We start from the raw sequence: 18,292 nt of genomic DNA on the forward strand, positions 1-18,292 counted from the left end.
CACAGGGAGGGGCTGGGCTTTCGTCGTCAGCTGGGTTTTGTACAGAAGCTGGAGTTGCCGAGACCTTTCGACAATCTCCCTGATGCTTCCGATCGTGTTGGAGTTGCATTTGTGAGGTAGTGAGCTCCCTGTCACTGGATTCCTGGGTTGTTGTTGGGGGTTGGGAAGGAAGCTGAGGTGGGGTGTTCTGCATTCAGAGCAGCTGGATGTTTTCCAAAGTGTGGCACTTCTGCTCCTAGGGAGGGGCCAGGACAGGAGTGGCCAGTGACCCCAGGGGCCCGGAGGGGCCAACAGGAGTGGCCGGTGACCCCAGGGGCCCCGAGGGGCCAGGACAGGAGCGGCCGGTGACCCCAGGGGCCCCGAGGGGCCAGGACAGGAGCGGCCGGTGACCCCAGGGGCATGGAGGGCCAGGACAGGAGCGGCCGGTGACCCCAGGGGCCCGGAGGGGCCAGGACAGGAGCGGCCGGTGACCCCAGGGGCATGGAGGGGCCAGGACAGGAGCGGCCGGTGACCCCAGGGGCCCCGAGGGGCCAGGACAGGAGCGGCCGGTGACCCCAGGGGCCCCGAGGGGCCAGGACAGGAGCGGCCGGTGACCCCAGTGGCATGGAGGGGCCAGGACAGGAGCGGCCGGTGACCCCAGGGGCCCGGAGGGGCCAGGACAGGAGCGGCCGGTGACCCCAGGGGCATGGAGGGGCCAGGACAGGAGCGGCCGGTGACCCCAGGGGCCCCGAGGGGCCAGGACAGGAGCGGCTGGTGACCCCAGGGGCCCCGAGGGGCCAGGACAGGAGCGGCCGGTGACCCCAGGGGCCTGGAGGGGCCAGGACAGGAGCGGCCGGTGACCCCAGGGGCATGGAGGGGCCAGGACAGGAGCGGCCGGTGACCCCAGGGGCATGGAGGGGCCAGGACAGGAGCGGCCGGTGACCCCAGGGGCCCCGAGGGGCCAGGACAGGAGCGGCCGGTGACCCCAGGGGCCCCGAGGGGCCAGGACAGGAGCGGCCGGTGACCCCAGGGGCCTGGAGGGCTGCCGATGTTGTTTCCATCTTCTTCCATGCTGACAATAAGGACAGCGGCCTGACCGGTGGTGAGCATGCCTCTGACATGCTCTGTGGGTCCCTTTAACAAAGCGAGGGCAGGCCCCAGGCCCTCGGCTCACTGGCCTTAGGCAGACCGCGTGTGTGAGCAGGAGAGAATGAAGTGTTTTCCTCCTGCTGCCCCTCGTACGACTTCGGGCTAAGTGATGCCCGCTTTCCGTTTGCGGAAACCATGCGAAGTTTCCTGTTTAAGTAAAGGAAGCGAATTGATTTAGGAAAACAGTAACGTAGCCTCTTGATGGGCGAGTCTAGCGCAGATGCTACAGCGGGGCCCAGAGCGACGGACACTGCGTTTCTCGAGCTGCTTGGCTGCTGACCTGACAGTGGTTCCTGGCCCTGTTTGGAGAGGATGACCATGGACCTGGGAGCCCTGCGGAGAGGGTCTGACACAGGTCTTCGGGACAGACACCCAGAGCACCCGGCTGGGACATGAGTCCCCAGGGGAGCAGGCTGTGCCCAAGGCTGCGTGGCATCGGAGGCCAGCCTTTCCTAGGAGGTGACATCGAGGGCTCCCCCATGGCAGCTGCACGTAAAAGAGCCCTTCTGCAGAAAGCCCTTTCTCAAAGCCACCCTGCTTCCCCTCCCTCTCCTCCCCCTCCCCCTTCTGCTCCCCCTCCCCTCTTCCCTCTCTTCCCCCTCCCCCCTCTCCTCCCCCTCCTCTCCTCCCCCCCTCCTCCTTCTCTCCCTCTTCCCTTTCCTCCCCTCCCTCTCCTCCCCCTCTCCTCCTCCCTCTCCCCCTTCTGCTCCCCCTCCCCTCTTCCCTCTCTTCCCTCTCCTCCCTCTCCTCCTCCCCCCTCCTCCTTCTCTCCCTCCTTTCTCCCTCCTCCTCCTCTCTTTCTCCTCCTCTTCCCCTTTCCCCTTCTCTCCCCCCTCCCCCCTCCCCCCCTCCTCTCCTACCCCTCTTCCTCTCCCTTCTCCTCTCCTCTCTCCTCCTCCCCCCTCCTTCCCCCTCCTCCTCCCTCCTCTCCTCCTCCCCCCTTCTCTTCCTCCCCCTCCCGTTTTTCTTCTCCTCCCTCTTCTCCCCCTCCCCCTCCTCTCCTTCTTCCACTTCCTCCCCCTCCCCCTCCCCTCCCTCTCCTCCCCTCCCTCCCCTCCCCTCCCCCCTCCTCCCCCTCCCTTTCCCTTCCCCCTCCCCTCCCCTCCTCCTCCCCCTCCCCCTGCCTCTCCTCCCTCTCCCTCTCTCCCCCCCTCCCCTTTTTCTTCCCCTCCCTCTTCTCCCCGTCCTCCTCTCCTTCTCTCCTTCTTCCACTTCCTCCCCTCCCCTCCCCCTCCTCCCCCTCCCCTCCCCCTCCCCTCCCTCTCCTCCCCCTCCCCTCCTCCTCCCCTTGCCTCTTCTCCCCCTCCCTCCCCTCCCCTCCCCTCCTCCTCCCCCTCCCTTCCCCTTCCCCTTCCCCCTCCCCTCCCCTCCCCCTCCCTTCCCCCTCCCCCTCCCTTCCCCCTCCCCTCCTCCTCCCCCTCCCCCTGCCTCTCCTCCCTCTCCCCTCTCCTCCTCCTCCTCTCCTCCCCCTCCTCCTCCTTCTCTCCCTCTTCCACTTCCTCCCCCTCCCTCTCCTCCTCCCCCTCTCCTCCTCCCCCCTCTCCTCCTCCCCCGTCCTCTGTCCCAGAACAGCAGACACGTCTACTTCCAAGCCTCCCCGGACGTCCCTTGGGAGGGTCAGGGTCATTCCTGCCCTCCTCTGCAGTGACAGCATGACTCCAGTGCACAAATTCTGGCCTGTGGCCTGAGGACCTCCTGTGCACTAGGTGCTGGGGAGGCGGGTGCCCAGCCCTCGTGTTCCAGGGAGCTTGGGCGCCGAGGAGACAGACCCCGACTGTGAGTCATCGGAGGAGGCAAGACGCGACACGGTCGGCGGTGATGATGGGGACGGGCCCCCTCCGCCGCAGCAGCCCCTCCCCATGGCAGACACGTGGGTGCCAGGCCCCCAGCTGGCCCTGGAGGGGTCTCCGGGGGGGAAAGCAGCAGGTGAATGAGGAGTCAGGGTTACAGGGAAGAACGTGGTCCCAGCTAGGGGTCGCCGAGTCATGGGGAGGGCCTGACGTAGGGGGGGCTCTGAGTCCTCCGGGGGCCCCTGGGGGCAGGTGGTGTCACTCGTGGGGTCGGGGGAGGAATTTCAGGGCGAGGAGTGGGGTGAGCCGGGTAGGGGGGTGGGGGGTGGGGGTCGAGGTCCCCAGGTCTTGACGGCCAGTGACGGCGCCTGGTGGGGCAGGAGACACCGTGGTGCTGGTGCCTGGGGGTGGGCCTTATGTTCCTCACACGTCTGAAGTTGTAAAGTGACTTCCCAAGCGCTGTCTCCGTCCTGAATCCAGGCTGAATGGCCTAGAGAGGCCCAGAGACCGGAGAGGACCCGTCTGGAGAGGACCCAAGCCTGGCAGTCCCACCGGGATGAGCTTGACCTGCGTTTCCTCCTACGCTGCCGGGGGAATGGGAATGGCTTATTGGCCCCACAGACCGGTTGGGTCCCAGGCTGGTCTGTGAACCCCGAGGTGGGGTGGAAAAGTCTGCCAATGCGCCTATACGTTTGCGGGTTTCCTGGGATTCTTCACAGGGTCTGCACCAGGGGACGTGTCAGGGTGCTGGGTGCGGGAGGCGTATCGTGATCCATGTGCGTGGGAGAACGGCGGGTAAGGGGGGACTTGGGGGGCCAGGCCGCAGGTCAGGCGAGCAGGGGCGAGCGCGGCCAGGCTGAGGGAGGGGAGGAGGCGGGCTGGTGGGGAGGCCGCGAGGCCGCGTCTCCTGCAGACTCAGGGCTCCGTGCCAGGGCCCCCGGGACGTGTAGGCACCCGCAAAAAATGTTTTAATTTCCTTTAAAATCAGAAAAAGAAAAGGCAAGTTTTTAGGTCAAGGAAATGTTTTGATATAGAATACGGATCCATTCTTCTTTATATGAACGCAGCCATAAAATATAACTGTTAATATTTTTTTATGGAGGAAGTGGCCCATGAAATGCCGAAGCGCCTCGGGCCCCCACAAGCCATTTTGCACCCCAGATGGCTGAGAGGGGCGGGCTCCAGAAACAGGGACGGGGTTTCCTTGCCGGTCTCTCCCACCAGCTTTCTCGGGGAGATAAATCAGTCTTTGCAGAGCTCAGATGGGCCCCAAGTGGCCGCTCTCCAAGCTGGTAACTGGCCCAGCAGGCCCCCTGCTTTCCTGAGACAGGCCTTTGGGGGTGACCGGCCTCCCTGCTCCCCTTAAAGCCAAGCGACATTTTCGGGGGGCTGCTGTGGCCCAAATCTCGGCGTTCCCAGGCGGATGAGGTCAAGGGCTCCCCTCCTACCCCCCCCCCCCCCCCCGCACATCCTTTGTTCCAGGCACCTCTGTTCTGACGTGACGGCATCATTTCCAAGGAGAAATTCTTGGAAGGATCGAACATATGGTTCTCCGGCTGGGGACTGGCGGGGAGGAGGGGCCGAGCGTTGGAGCCCTGCCTGGGGAGGGATTTCTGTTTTAAAACGAGGACCAGCCGTTTCCACCCACCTCCAGAGACACCCCGGGCACTTTCTATGTTGAGAGAAGATGTACCAACATCGCCGCGTTTCCGATGACATTTTATCGCCACAGACAGCCCGCCAGGTAGAAACGCAAGAGTGTTGTTCCGAACGGCAACAGCAGAAGTGAGCGAACCAACGAACGAACGAACGAACGAATGAATGAGTGACTGAGAACCTTGTCATTTTATCAGTCGTTTTCTCTACAGCGACCTAGAAGGGAGCGATAGGGGAGATTAAAATCCAATCGGGTTGTTAGAAACAGAGTAAATAGTATTTTCAAAGGACGGCGGGCCGGGAAAGTGTACTAAGACCCACCTATTAACATACACATCATCCCTTCAATGGCTTAGACGTAAAATGCCACTTGCCACCGATCAGCAACGTTCTCCATTTATTTTCTGCTGACTGATTTTGATGTATAGGGGCCCTTTCGAAGCTTACGTCTCAACTCCCTTTTTTTTAAGCGTTAGGTTTGGTGCCTGTGCGAGGTGCCTGATGGATGGGGGCGCTGGGCTGTCACTTGTCTGAGCTGGCACAGCCAGGGCGGGACCCAGCACTTTCTGAGGCAGCAGCCCCGCTGCCCCTGGGGGCCTCCCCATCCCTCCTTCCGTCCGGGGCGGCAGAAGGGCACCTAACTGTGGAGTCAGGTGGGCCCCCGGTGGAGACCCCAGCCCTACCAGTTCCCGGCTGTGTCACCTCGGGCAGGCTGAGCCTCGGTGTCCTCATCTGGAGAATGGGCACGTGCCTGTCTTAGCACCTCACAGCTCTGGAGACCGGAAGTCCTGGAGTGAGGTGCCACAGGCTGGCTCCCTGTGAGGGAGAATGGTCCCCTCAATGGCCTCTGAGGCCGCGTTCACAGGTACCAGGGGTTCGGGCTTCAGCCCCTTTTGGGGAGCTGCGATTCGACCCACGGCAAAGACGAAGACAGGCGGTGTCCCCCGTGGAGGCAGAGCGGAGGAGAGCGGCGGGGTCGGGAGCCCCGGGGGGGTGGACTCTGAGGTGCTCCCGGAAGCCGGCTTGGCCGTGTAGCAGGGTGGGGACCGGGGAGGACATCTCAGGCAGAATCTGCCCCAGGCCTCTTGCCCGGCTTCCGGCAGTCCTTGGCGTTCATGGACTCGGAGACACGTGACCCGGTCTCGTCTCCCTCTTCCTTCCTTTGACCCCCTCCCCCTGTACCACCCTCTCCTCATTGTGGGGACACTTGTCACTGGGTGTAGGACCGCTCCAGGATGAGCTCAGCTTGAGGTTTAATTTCATCTTCAAAGGCGCCTTTCCCAAATAAGGTCACATTTATTCTGAGGTTCCAGGTGGACCAACTTTGGGGGACAGTGTTCACCTCACCACATCCAGGGGCTGTGGGGACCCGAGGGGGGCACCAGCCTTCACCGGAGGTGGGCAGAGGGTTCCGGAAGTCTCCCCAGACAGGCGTGCCTGAGGCGAATCCCTCTAGGAGGGAGGATGTGCCCGATGAGAGGAGGACGGGGGAGGCCAAGGGTGTCCCGGGAACAGCAAGCCGCAGGGCGAGTGGAGGGACAGCGGGGCGGAGGGGTGCAGAGTGGGCGGGGCCTGTCCAAGGTGCGCGGCTGTCCATCACGCCCGATCGAGCCCCGCGTGCCCGTATGTGTCCGCTCCTTCCTTCTCCGAACCCTGCCCGCTCCTGGGAGTCGGTCAGTGTGTGCCATGGTTCCGAGTCCTTATGAGTATGCCGGCTGCCGGCCCGCTGTGAGGGGAGGCGGCCGTGGGCACCTCTGGAGGCCAGAGCCGGGGCGGGGGTCTGGCTCCCGGGATGCAGCCCCACGCTGTGTCGTACTAAACTGGGGTGCACGGGGTGAAGGTCTTTCTGCGCCCCCCCCCCCAACCCCGGCCAGTCCCCTGAGGCACACCGGCCCTGCCACATCTGAGCTCCGTGACCTGAGGCGGATAACCTCCCTCCGTGTGCCTCCACGTTCCTCATCTGCGAAATGGGGACGGGATGGCCCAGGGACCAGGGCTGTTGGGAGGCTTACACGACACAATGTCTGGAAGGCTCGTGGCGCAGGGCCAGGACAGAGTGGCGCACGGTGCTCCTGCCCCGGCCTGTGGATTCTGGGGGCCAGGGCTTGGCCTCAAAGCCACACCTGCCAGGGGAGGCCGAGGCCAGCTGGGCGAAGGGATGGGGCTTTGGCGACGTGCCTCTGTGGACGTCTCTAGCTCAGCTGCTCTGGGCACCAATTGTCCCACCAGCGTGGACACCACAGGAACCAAGTGAATGCCCCCCGACCCATCTGGGGACACTGCACCTTACTGGCCGGCCTCTCCCAGGGACAAAGGGCCGTGGCCCCTAGGGGAGCGGGGTCACGGGTTCAAGGCTGTGGTTCTCGTGAGATGTTCCTTCTTACTTCCCACGACCTCTTTGGGTTCTTACATCCCAGCCCATTTCTGGTCCCCACGACCTGGGGACACCCGGGCAGGGCCTCCTGTCATATGGGGGGGGGGGGCTCCAGGGCCATGGCGGTCCCGGCAGAACAGCCCGATGGGGGTCACGGCTCTGTGGGAGAAAGGGGTCCTACTAGGGCCCGGGGGGACCCGGAGCGTGACACGGCGTCACTCAGGGCGGCCAGGCCTGTTTGTCTCCAGCCAACGGCCTCAGCCTGGCCATCACCCGAGTCGTGGAGGAGGGACAGGACAGTCATTTGTCAGGCCCTCCTCAGCGTCAGGCAGGGTGCCAGGCCCTTTGAACACATTAGCATAGTTTATGATCCTTGCCTCTCGGGGATGTGCGGCCGTTATCCGCCGGCGTTGCAGACAAGGAGGTGACGCTAGCCCAAGGGTGGGGGGGGAACGTCACACGGTGTGTGGGGGTTCACACTCACGCTGAGCCAGCTCCAAGGTCGTGCGCCTTCCCCTGCCATTCTGGGGCCTCGTTCTGGTGCTGGGCCCGGGGGCGCAGCGGGTGGTGAGGGGAAGGGGCCCGGCCCCAAAGTCGTAACGGGTGAGCTCATGCCTGCTGCAGGGAAAGTGTGTGTAATCAGATGCTGGCAGCTTAGCCCGGGGAAATCCTGGAAGGCTTTCTGGAGGAGGTGGCATCTAGGCTGACCCGGTAAGGAGGACACCCAAGTGGTGGAGAGGTGTGCCTGGGGTCCTGAGTCCGCAGGTTGAACAAGCTTCTCAGGACACGAGTACGCACAGCGGCATGTCACTTAGGCGGCCTCCCACGGTGTTTCTCACGTACATGTCTCAGGAGCGCTCCCAAACCACGACCCTAACCCTGAGCGGCGCGCTCACCACGGACACATCAAACTCGTGTCCTCTCCAGCCCTGGAAGCCTGCGTCATCATCCCTGTGTCATCGATGAGGAAACCGGGGCGCCCAGAGATTAAGCCGACTGCACAGCTCATGTGCCACAGAGCCGGGATTCAGACAAGGCCCTCCAGGCTCCCGGCACATAGTCGTCCCTCGCGAAGTCCTCCAGGCTCTGCGGAGGGGCCTGGGGAGGGGGGCCGGGGCGCCGCACCAGGAGGAGGGGTCTGGCAAGTGGTGGGAGCCAGCCTCTGCGCCCTGCAGAAGACGGTGTTGGGGGAAGTGCCTCATGCTAGCAGCAAATTTGACACGGACTTGCTTGGCCCACTTGGGCGTGAGAACCTTCCGGGAGCTCCTGGGGCCTGTGGGGAATCCCGCCAGCTTAGAGAATGACGGAGGCTCCTCTAGTCCGTAGAGGAGAGGGGGTGAGGCTCCCGGGGTGGGTGGCAGGAGTGAATGAGGCTGGGCCGCCGGCCTGCCCTTGGTGTCTACGGGATGGCACTGGGACGGACCAAGGCCTGGTCCTTGGAGAGCCCGCACCTGCCACGTGGCTTTCTGAGCCCAGCAGGTTTCCTCCCCCTCCCCGGGGGGTCAGAGAGACGCAGGATTCCTCTCCCTGGCAGATAAATGCAGAATCAGTTCCTTAACTGGAATAGATTTCTTTGTAGAGGAGGCCTCTTGGGCAAAGGTGCCCAGAGCTGAGCCCCGCTGCCCTCCCGGGGGGCCGGGGAAGTGGGGTGTGGACCAGCCGCCGCCTGCTGCTTGAAGGGAAGGCCGGCATTGTGGGTCCGCAGGGAGTCCCCTCCTCTTCGGTTCAGGGGTGCTGACCCCTCCCTTTGGTTCGCACGAAGCGACACGGGCTACCGAGCGTGCCACGCTGGAGCCCCGTCCGCGCCCTCTGCGGCTCGCCAGGCCTCTCGAGTCCAGCCGTGTGGTGTTCCCGAGGGTGGCTGGGCTGCAGGCTGTGTATGCGGCCTGTTGCTGGACGAGCTGGTTAATTTCCGGTCTCGGGCTGTTACCGCGTCGCAGGACAGAACTTGGGGCATCCATCACCCCGTACGCACAAGGACGTCGATAGACTAGCTCCCCAGGAGTGGGAAGGCCAGGCCAAGGGGTCGGTGGGCTGTGGTTTTGTTACTCGTCATGCGTTAGCTTCACCGAGGGTGTGTCCTTTATGCCGCCACCGGCCGCGTGTCCCGGGTCCTGGAAACAGGCTCCTTCGTGAGCCAGCTCTGCCTGCCCCGGACTGGCATCCTTCCAAATGCAGGTGGAGACTGACCCCAGGGCCCATCGTGCCTTGTCTGGTGGGAGGTCTTCATCCTCAAGATGTGACCCCAGGGTCATCCCTGCTGTTGGCTGTGATCTCTCCCGTAGGACAGATGAGGACACTGGGGCTCAGGGCCCGAGACTCAAGGCCCGCAGGCCTCACACCAAGGCCAGCCAGCAAGCTGCCATCTCACAGACGTGCCCTGGCCAGGCCGCCACGGGAGGGAGGTCATCCCAATGTCCCTCACCCTGTCTCACTGCTGGCTGCAAATCGGCCTCCTTGTCCAGCGTGGGATGTTTGCGTGACTGACGAGCCTGTGCTGAGAGTCACGACCTCTCGGTAGGGCCAGATCACGGACCTCATTCCGTTAAAATTTTTTTAAATGTTTATTTCTGAGGGAGAGAGAGAGACACAGAGAGACAGAGCACGAGCAGGGGAGGGGCAGAGAGAGGGAGACACAGAATCCGAAGCAGGCTCCAGGCTCCGAGCCGTCGGCACAGAGCCCGATGCGGGGCCTGAACTCACGGACGGCGAGATCATGACCTGAGCTGAAGTTGGTGCTCAACCGACTGAGCCCCCCAGGAGCCCCGTCCTCATTCCATTTAAGTCGGCTGTGCCCTGTCCCTCTGGACCCAGGGGGGCGTCTCCTGAGAACAGGTGCAGCCACAGAGTTCTTTTCCTTGCAGAGGACAAACTGGTCAAGTTCCCAAATCCCTGTGACTGTTCGGGTGGTTTTTCTTTTCGGTAATGGAATAGAAGTGATTCCCCCCCCCCCCCCCCCCCCCCAGTGACTTTGGTAAACAGCCCCTTCCCCTGGGAGAACACTTTACAGGTTTTAAAGTCTGTTGGTACCTGCTGCCTGTCACGCCTTCACCTTCTAGTCCAAGGATGGTGCGGGGACTTTTCCTCGCTTTTTTAGACGAGTGAACGGAGATTCCAGGGAACGGAGGGTTCGCCCAAGCAGCGGGCGTGGCCACCCTCAGGGCTGGTGAGTCCGCAGCCGGGAGGCCTCTCCTGCTGGGGCCTCTCTGAGAATCTTGTCCCTTTTGGACGGGGATGTAAGCTGTGTGGCTGGACCGGCCCCCACAAGGGCACACCCAGGAGGGTGCCTTGGCACACAGCTCAGGACAGGAGCGTCCCTTGGCGTGTGTGGGTGTATGTCCCAGCCTCTCCTGAGGTTGTACGATCCCTGCATAGCCTTCCACCCTTTCTGCGTGTGAACACGCGTTCCTAGACTGTGAAACACGCCTTCGTGGTGCTCTCTGGAGCATCCTGGAGGCCTGTGGGCAGGGGGAATGCCATTATCTGATGGGATCAGGGGACAGCGGTGCCTGTGGCTGCTGGGACCCTGGCGGCTTCCTCTCTGTGGACCCTCACGCCTGCCGTATGGAGCCTGCCGTATGGAGCAAAACAGACTGTTTGTTGGATGAATACTTGAAGTCACCACAAAACATCTTACCCTCTGCCTTCTTTCCCAACCTCCCTTTTCTCTATCACTTGAGGCCTCGTTTGTTCTCTGTGTTCCCACATCGAAGGGCTAGCTGTATGCTCTTGGAGCCATTGTTTTATCTCTTGGTTCCTCAGTTTGTTCATCTGTGTAATGGGCACAGTTGGCACATGCCGAGAGGCCCTGACCTCCTTCCTGGCCTCAGCATCTCTCCCGCCAGGAGGCAGTGCGTCGTGGTGCAGAGAGCCAGGAGTGGCATTCTGCAGGTGCCCCCGGTCTGGAGCCTTCCTCCCTGTGGGCCTCAGCCCTCGGTGGGCTTCTAAACCCACGTGTTCTGGTGTTCTGCGACGATAAAATGTTGTACACGTTCCTGCGTCAACTTTTGCACCTGTGAAAGTGGACAGGTGGGGTGGGAACGGGGAGAGCCACACCAGGAGTCATTCCTGGCTTTTTGGAGCCAGTTAGCCACCGATTCATTCACTGGGAAGTTGTTTATCAGACTGTCACTATGTGCTGGCACTTGGCTAGGCTCGGGAGAAGGTGCTGATAGAGGTGGCCTTGGTTCCTGCCCTCCTGGAGCCCACAGCCTCTGGGGAAGGTTTCAGGGGGGAGGTGGCTTTAAGAATGAGCAGAAGGGAGGCAGAGCAGAGGGGCGGGAGGAAGGCAGAGGTGCAGGAACCAGCATGTACCAAGGCCCTGGGGTGACTGAAATTCACGGTGGTGAGTGTGTGCCTGAGGGTGGTGTGTGTTTGTTGTTGGTTAACAGCTGCTTGAGGTTGGAGAGAATGGGGCCCTCTTGCATGCTAGAAGGAAATTCGGCTTCTGATGGGGGTGAGCGGATAGGGACCCGGGGATCCTCCAGTGTGGTTCCTGAAACGTCGATGTTAAACACACAGATTCTGAGTCAGCAGGTCTGGGGTGGGGCCTCACCCAGGTTCTGTGTTTCCAGGGGCTCATGCGAAGTGTGCATGGCTGGTCCCAGGCCCCACTGTGAGCAGCGAGAACCTCGACTCACCGTGACATGGGCCGGCCCTGTCCCGACTGGCCTGGGGGACATCAGTGGGCAGGGGCGCCTTCTGGGGCCTCGCAGGCCTGACCCTCACGGGCCACCTCTGCATTTTCCCTTTTTCTGATGGGAAGTTCATTTCCAAGTTGGCAGCTGATGCTGAATTCTTGCTGCTGTGTGTGTGTGTGTGTGTGTGTGTGTGTGTGTGCGATTGATTGACTCCTGAATGGTGCTGAGTATTTGTTATTTTTTGGGGATTATCCTTGAGCCCTTGGAAGGCACACAGATATAAGGCTGCTTCAAAATTCTTTCCCACTGGCTCCTTGAAGGGCTTGGGACCTCCAACCGGAGGTGATCTGCGTGCTTCTAGTCCCGAGATGCCCGTGGGAGGTGACAGTGCTGAGCGCCGCGGGTTCTGGGCGCAGGGAGGGTTCTGCGAAGCCCACGCGGGCCGGGCAGCAGTTCAGAAGGCTCCCCACTCCGTGGGCTGCGCTCAGGAAGGGCTCGTGTCTGTGCTCGTCACCGCCCTGCCCGGGGGGCCCGGCTGCGTGCCGACCTCGGGAAGAGGCCTAGCGTTCTGCGGGTCCCTCCAGGGCGTCCTGTCGGCCCCGCTGTTGTGACTCACACCCCAGGAAACAGAAATAGCTGACCTAGAAACGTGCCAGTGGCCGCTCAGGGAGAGAGGGCCTCGCCCCCGGGCCTCTGTGCTCTGATTTCAGGCATAGGCTCGCGTGGATGGGCATCGCCCCCTCCCCCGGCAGCCTTGTGGGGTCGTACCCGAATCCGCTCCATTTCACAGAGGAGGAGACAGAGGCTCAGAGGGCCGGGGTCTTCCCGATGCCGCCACACCCTCCTCGTTTGGCTCTATTCCATCCGAGAAGCGTGCCAGCCGTGCGGGGGCACCTGATGAAAGACGATGTGAACAGCGTGGCGAGCACATTTGCAGGTGGCGGTGTTCGTTTTGGTGCTGCGGGCCTCCGTGCGCCCTGGGCGCTGAGACCTCCCCGAGCCAGCCTCGGCCACAGGGGCGGACCCCTGATGCCACTTCAGGGTCCTCGGCTGGTGGCTCCAACCGCAGGGCTGTTTCCACAAGCCTCTCTTGGGAGCTTTGAGGTACACACCCAGCGCCTCATTTCTAAGTGGATTTTGTAGGCTCACTGGGGGACAGAAGGGCATGTCGGGCGTCCTGGGGGCAGAGACTCACTATCTGGGTCTTGAATTGGCTTGTGGCCTGGGCAGGAGGCAGGCTGCTCGGGGCCCGGGTGGGGGCTCCTCTGCCCACCGAGGGTCTCTGCACGGACTGAGTGTGGACATCACGGTTTCTTTTCCTTCCTGGGGACAGAGCCCTCGGCTGCCTCTCAGTGGAGGAGCAGGCTGGTGAGGCCACCGCTCCCGTCCCTGGAATAGTGCCCGGGGCCAGTGGGAGCTGGCCCTGGGCCCTGGCTGGGGATCTCTGGGGACCAGGCCTATCCCTGCTGGACCCCCCTTCCCTTCTCTGAATCTGTTTCTCCATTTCTAAAGGCAGGCATTGGAAGCTGTCCCAGGTTCCCATGGGTTCCGGCATTAAATCTGCTGCCTCCTTCCAGCCCCCACCTTGGCCTGGCTTCCTGTCTCCCTGACTCGGGAGACGGGGTTCATCATCTTGGTGGAACTGGGGTTCAGGCAGATACTCTCTTTCCAGCACCTCGAGGGGCTGGAGGGGGATTCAAACTTGGGGACGTCAGAGGGGGTGGGCACCTGCCTCAGGCCCAGCTCTGCTGTTCACGGGGTCCAATGCGTAGCGAAAACACGCCCCTCGCTGAAACTTCTTTAAGAATTTCAAGACAGTGACAGCACAGCATGAAACCGAGCACAGGTCTTTCTGAACGGGGGGCCCTGGGGGGCTGCTTGGGCCGCACGACATCCCACTGGCCCTGGCTGCCCAGTCGGGGCCACCTCGTGGGCACCGGCACTGGGACGGGGGTGGGCTCACCCCACCGGGGGTCCCGAGCTTGTCCCTTGAGGGTTGGATGGCTGTCGCTGGGGGCCTCCAGAACGGGCCATGTTCTGCACCCTTGGGTGGCGTTTCCTGGGTCAGGAGAGGGTGGCCCAGGCAGTGGGCTCGGGAGGGAACCCTTGGCAGCAGGGACTTGTGGGCGGTGACAGTGGCCCGAAGGACCGATTCGGTGTCCTCTCCGGATCTGCTTCTGGGAAGGGGTATTTATTCATTTACTCTCTGACCTGTTCCTTCATTCACTCAACAAATACTGTGAGCTTTCGTTCTGTGCTGAGTCCTGGGAGTTCAGGGTGGAGCCAAGTGGACCACGTCCCTTCCGTGGTGGAACCTACAGCCAGCAGCATCGAGGACAGGCAGGTCTGGGAAGCCCAGAGAGCTTGGCTTCTCTCACCGGGGTCACGGCTGGCTAGGCCTGGGTGACGGTGTATCTGGGGAGTCAGGGGGAGGCCCGCCTACCTCCAGGGCCGGGGGGACCAGGAGTGAAAAGAGGAGACACAGGGTGACCTAGGACCTGCGGGGTCTGTCCTTCCTTGGGCAGGGGTGGCTCTCAATCCTCGTCGGGGCATTTCTGACGGTCCGGAAGGAGTCGTGCGGGCGGGGGGCTCTGGCAACCTCGGGGCGGGAGGAGACCGTTGGCGAAGGCTGGGACGCAGAAGCCCCAGTGCCCTTCCAGATTCGTCTCCCGCCCAGATCAAAGCACGCCAGAGCTGTGCTAACATACCAGCCACTGGAAAATGGTTCTTGGCATATTTCATTTCCAAAGCTGTTAGCTGGGACCCCCAGAAGGGCGTGCCATACTTTTCAGTTCTTTGAAACGACTTTCAAAAAGTAATGAAAACGTGGGGCCCTTGTTCAAGCACGTGTGAGAATCGCGGGACAGTATCAGCAGAGCGGACGGTGGAGACCCAACCTCAGCCTGGCAGTTCAGAACCTGCTGGGGCGCTGGGTGCTGTATGCTTTCCCGCAGCATTTAAGCTCTCTGTTTTCTTTCTTTTCCTTTTTGATTAAATTTTTAAATGTTTGTTTATTTTTGAGAGAGAGAGAGAGAGAGAGAGAGCGTGAGCAGGGGAGGGGCAGAAAGAGAGGGAGACACAGAATCGGAAGCAGGTTCCAAGCTCTGAGCGGTCAGCACAGAGCCAGACGCGGGGCTCGAACTCGTGAACCGTGAGATCATGACTTGAGCTGAAGCTGGATGCTTAACCAACTGAGCCACCTGGGTCTCCCTTTTTTTTTTCCTTTTTTAAAAGCTTATTTGTTTATTTTGAGAGAGAGGAAGAGAATCCCAAGCACTGTCAGTGCAGAGCCTGACGTGGGGCTTGAACCGCAAACCCGTGAGATCATGACCTGAGCAGAAATCACGAGTAGGACACCCAATCGACCGAGCCACCCGGGCACCCCTAGGCTCTCTCTGTTTCAGTTCCTTCGCCTGCAGGTGGGGATAATGACAGGAGCTACACGTGGGTCCCGGGTGAAAAGAGGGTTGATGTGCACGAGCCGAGTCAACCCCGGGGTTGTCCCTGCTGCCCCGGGGACAAGCGGATGCCAGCGAGCGTGGGCCAGAGCGTGGCTGCTGGCTCCGGCACCCGCACCCCCACGGAGGGAGCTGGGTGTATCTTCCTCGCTGTAGGGCGGGGAACTGAGGTTCCCCGGGGCCCGGAGGGGCCGACCCCAAAGCAGAGGCCGCCTTCCGCTGCCCGCCGCAGAGAGAGGGGTGCCTGCAGGGCTCCCCCAGGGCTGACCCCTCTTGGGTGGCTCCTTGTCTCAGCACCGGGCAAGGATGGCCCCCGGCCCTGGCCTCCGGAGCCCAAACCTCCCGTGGGTTAAGGTGGTGCCAGCGGAAAGATTCTGTCCGTCGCACGAAGGGTAGACGGTGTGTGCTCTTGATGGCAGAGGGGGGCCAGAGCAGGGGAGGAGACCCTCACCCAGGGCCCTCGCCTCCCCTGGCTTCATTGCCTTAGTCGTGTTAGACAGCAGGTGCCATGCCCAGTGCTGGGACATAAGACGAGACACAGTCCCCTCCCCCGAAGGGCTCATCGTCCAATGTTCGAAAGAGACCCCGTGAGCCGTGCTGGAGGGGAGAGTGCGGGGTCTGGGAGGGTGTGGGGGGCACTGAACCAGAGGAGGGGTCTGGGAGACACCCAAGGTGTCAGGAGTGGGGGCGGGAAGAAGGTCCCAGCATGAGGAACAGCCCGTGCAGAGGCCCGGTGGGGCTGGCACTCAGAACGAAGGGGGTGGGTGTGAGTGGAGAGACCCATCCAGGAGGGGTCCGAACGCCGTGCTGGGGGGTGAGCTCCCCACCCTCCGAGGTGTGCGGGCAGAGCTCAGCTAGCTGGGGCTTGATGAGGATGTTGGCTTAAGGATTTCACCCTGGATGGGCTGGATGAAGCAGACTTTGAGGTCCCTTCCAGCTGTCACGCTCTGGCTCCTCGAAATCCCCTCCGGGAGCAGCGAGGCTATAAAATATAAATCAATAGGTTAAAAATACGCTTGTCTCCTGCTTGTCCAGGCCCTGTCCCTCTGCCCGCCTCCCCGGGTCTTCAGAGGATTCCCGCTCATCTCCGGCAGCCCCAGCGCCTGGCAGGGGAAGGTGGCTTTGTTCCTGAGCGAGAGGCGGGGCCGTCGCGCCCCCGCCGCCGAGGCCTCCAGTCTGCGTTTGATCATTGCTGCCTCCAGAATGTGCGCCGTCCCGGCCCGGCTGGCACCCCCTCCTCCTATCTTCCCTGCTCTCATCGCCGGGCAGGGGAAGCTCAGCCAGACGGTGTCTGGGGCAGCCACGTCCCTAACACAGAGGAGGCCGAGCGGGGCGGGAAGGAACCAAACCCGGAGCCGGCCAGTGTGGTGACCCCAGATTAACCGGGCTAACGGCTCTGCTGGGAGCCGGTGGGGGGGCGGTGTCCCCAGGGTCCCCCCCCCCGGTTCCCATGGCAACCGGGAGCAGCTAATAGAGACTGGCAGTGAGCGAAATGAAAGGTGATGTGTGGGAAAATGCACTGGCCAGCGAAGTCGCTGGGGACAAGGCGCTTTTCCCGCCAGGCAGGCCAATCCTCACTTCCTTTCTGTGGTGGTCCATCCGTCCGTGCGTCTGGAGGAACTTTCGGGTGCTTCTGAGCACGTTTATTTTTGTTATTACCTAACAGTTTCCTTTCCTGCACGGGGGTGAGGGGACCCGGTCTCGTCGGGGGGGGCCCACGCGCGTGATGATAGTTGAGGGGCCGCGAAGCAGCGTGTGCCCCGTCGATGATGTGCGGGCCGCCTGCCGCCTCGGCCGCCCTCGTGCGCCTTCCCCAGCCCTCCGCTGGTTCCGGCATCCTCCGGCGCTGGCAGGAGAGGGGCAGAGGCCCCTGCCTGCCCGTGTGTTGGGGTGGCCCCAGCAGGTGTTCTCGAAGGCCCTGGTGGGGACGAGGCCCCATCTCCCGAAGCCTTGTCAAACGCGTCCTCTGCCCGGCACTCTGGGACACTAGCTCGGCTGACCCTCTGACCATGGTTTGAGATTGTCTGGGGCCGAGTTTGAAGTTTTCCCGCTGAGGGGCGCCTGGGTGGCTCCGTCGGCTAGGCATCTGACTTCGGCTCAGGTCACGATCTCCCGGCTCGTGGGTTCGGGCCCCGCGTCAGGCTCTGTGCCTGCTTCGGATTCCGTGTCTCCCTCTCTCTCTCTGCCCCTCCGCCGCTCACGCCCCATCTCTCTCTCTCCATCTCAAAAATCGACAAAGATTAAAACAATTTTTAAGAATTTTTCCTGCTGCGTGCCAGCGACCTGGTGGCCCTGGCAGGATGGGGATGGTCCCAAAGTCACTCTGAGGACAGAGGGAGGTTGGGAGGTTTCAGGGCGGACACCGGCCTTGTGTGCAGGCTGGCTGGGGCCTCCCGGGGAAGCCGACAGAAAGACCCGGGCCCCTGATGTGTACCTGGGTCAGGGACCGTCCCCACATCCCTCTTTCAGAGCCTCGAAACTGGCTGATTTCTGCCTTTGTCTCTCTGTTGCCACCACAGGTGATCTTGATCCTGACGAAGTATTACCACGCCGACATGGGGAAGGTTCTGGAAAGTTCTCTGTGGCGGTAAGTCAAGCCGAGGGCGGGCCTCTCTCCCTGTGCACCTGCACTACTCCCGAGACTGAGGGCTGGGATCCAGACGCCCAGCTGGAGCAGCCCTGTGAGTTGGCGGCCTCGCAACTTTTCTTTGGCTGCAAAATGCACGTAGGACACGGTGGAAAGCGACAGCGGGTTTCGGCAGTGGGCACAAACGGCACCGGAGAAAAGACGGCCCTTTAGAAAGCTCCTTCGCTCTCTTTTCTTTCTGTTTTTCCTCTCCCCCTCCCCCTCCCCCTGCCTTTTTTTTCCTCCCCGAGGAGGAGGGTCTGCATTTTGAATTCAGGTCGGTGCACACATTCCCTCCGCTCACGCCCTGAACTTCAGACGAGAGGCTTCTGGAGTCCACCAAGTATGCCGATTATCCTCATTGTTCAGACGTTTTTCTTTCTTCCTGGCTCAGCCGAAGAGCTCGGTAAATAAATAACCCACTGGCGGCGGGCGATATCTCTTTCTATGTGAGATGTGAATTCGGTCCGAGAACATTAAGCAGCCCCTTTGATGTTTTAAATGAGGTGGGAGAGAAGGAGGTTTTGGAGAAATCATTTCGGTGACTATCGTCTTCAATGTTGACGCCTGCTCACCCAGGGAGGGGGAAGGGAGGCTCCCGGGCGGCTGGGGCTGTCGTC

At 62.1% G+C, this 18,292-nt stretch overlaps 1 protein-coding gene across 2 annotated transcripts in view; it reads left to right on the forward strand.

Moving 5' to 3' along the window:
• SORCS2 (sortilin related VPS10 domain containing receptor 2) overlaps window positions 1-18,292 on the forward strand; it is a 448,567-nt gene that overhangs the window by 162,814 nt on the left and 267,461 nt on the right. For both annotated transcript variants that reach the window (XM_043573043.1, XM_043573044.1), the window contains exon 2: window positions 17,566-17,633. In XM_043573043.1, coding sequence (XP_043428978.1) covers window positions 17,566-17,633 — 68 coding nt within the window. The remainder of the gene's footprint in view (window positions 1-17,565; window positions 17,634-18,292) is intronic.

Source organism: Prionailurus bengalensis, chromosome B1 (genome assembly GCF_016509475.1).
Source record: "Prionailurus bengalensis isolate Pbe53 chromosome B1, Fcat_Pben_1.1_paternal_pri, whole genome shotgun sequence".
NCBI classification, from domain to species: Eukaryota; Metazoa; Chordata; class Mammalia; order Carnivora; family Felidae; genus Prionailurus; species Prionailurus bengalensis.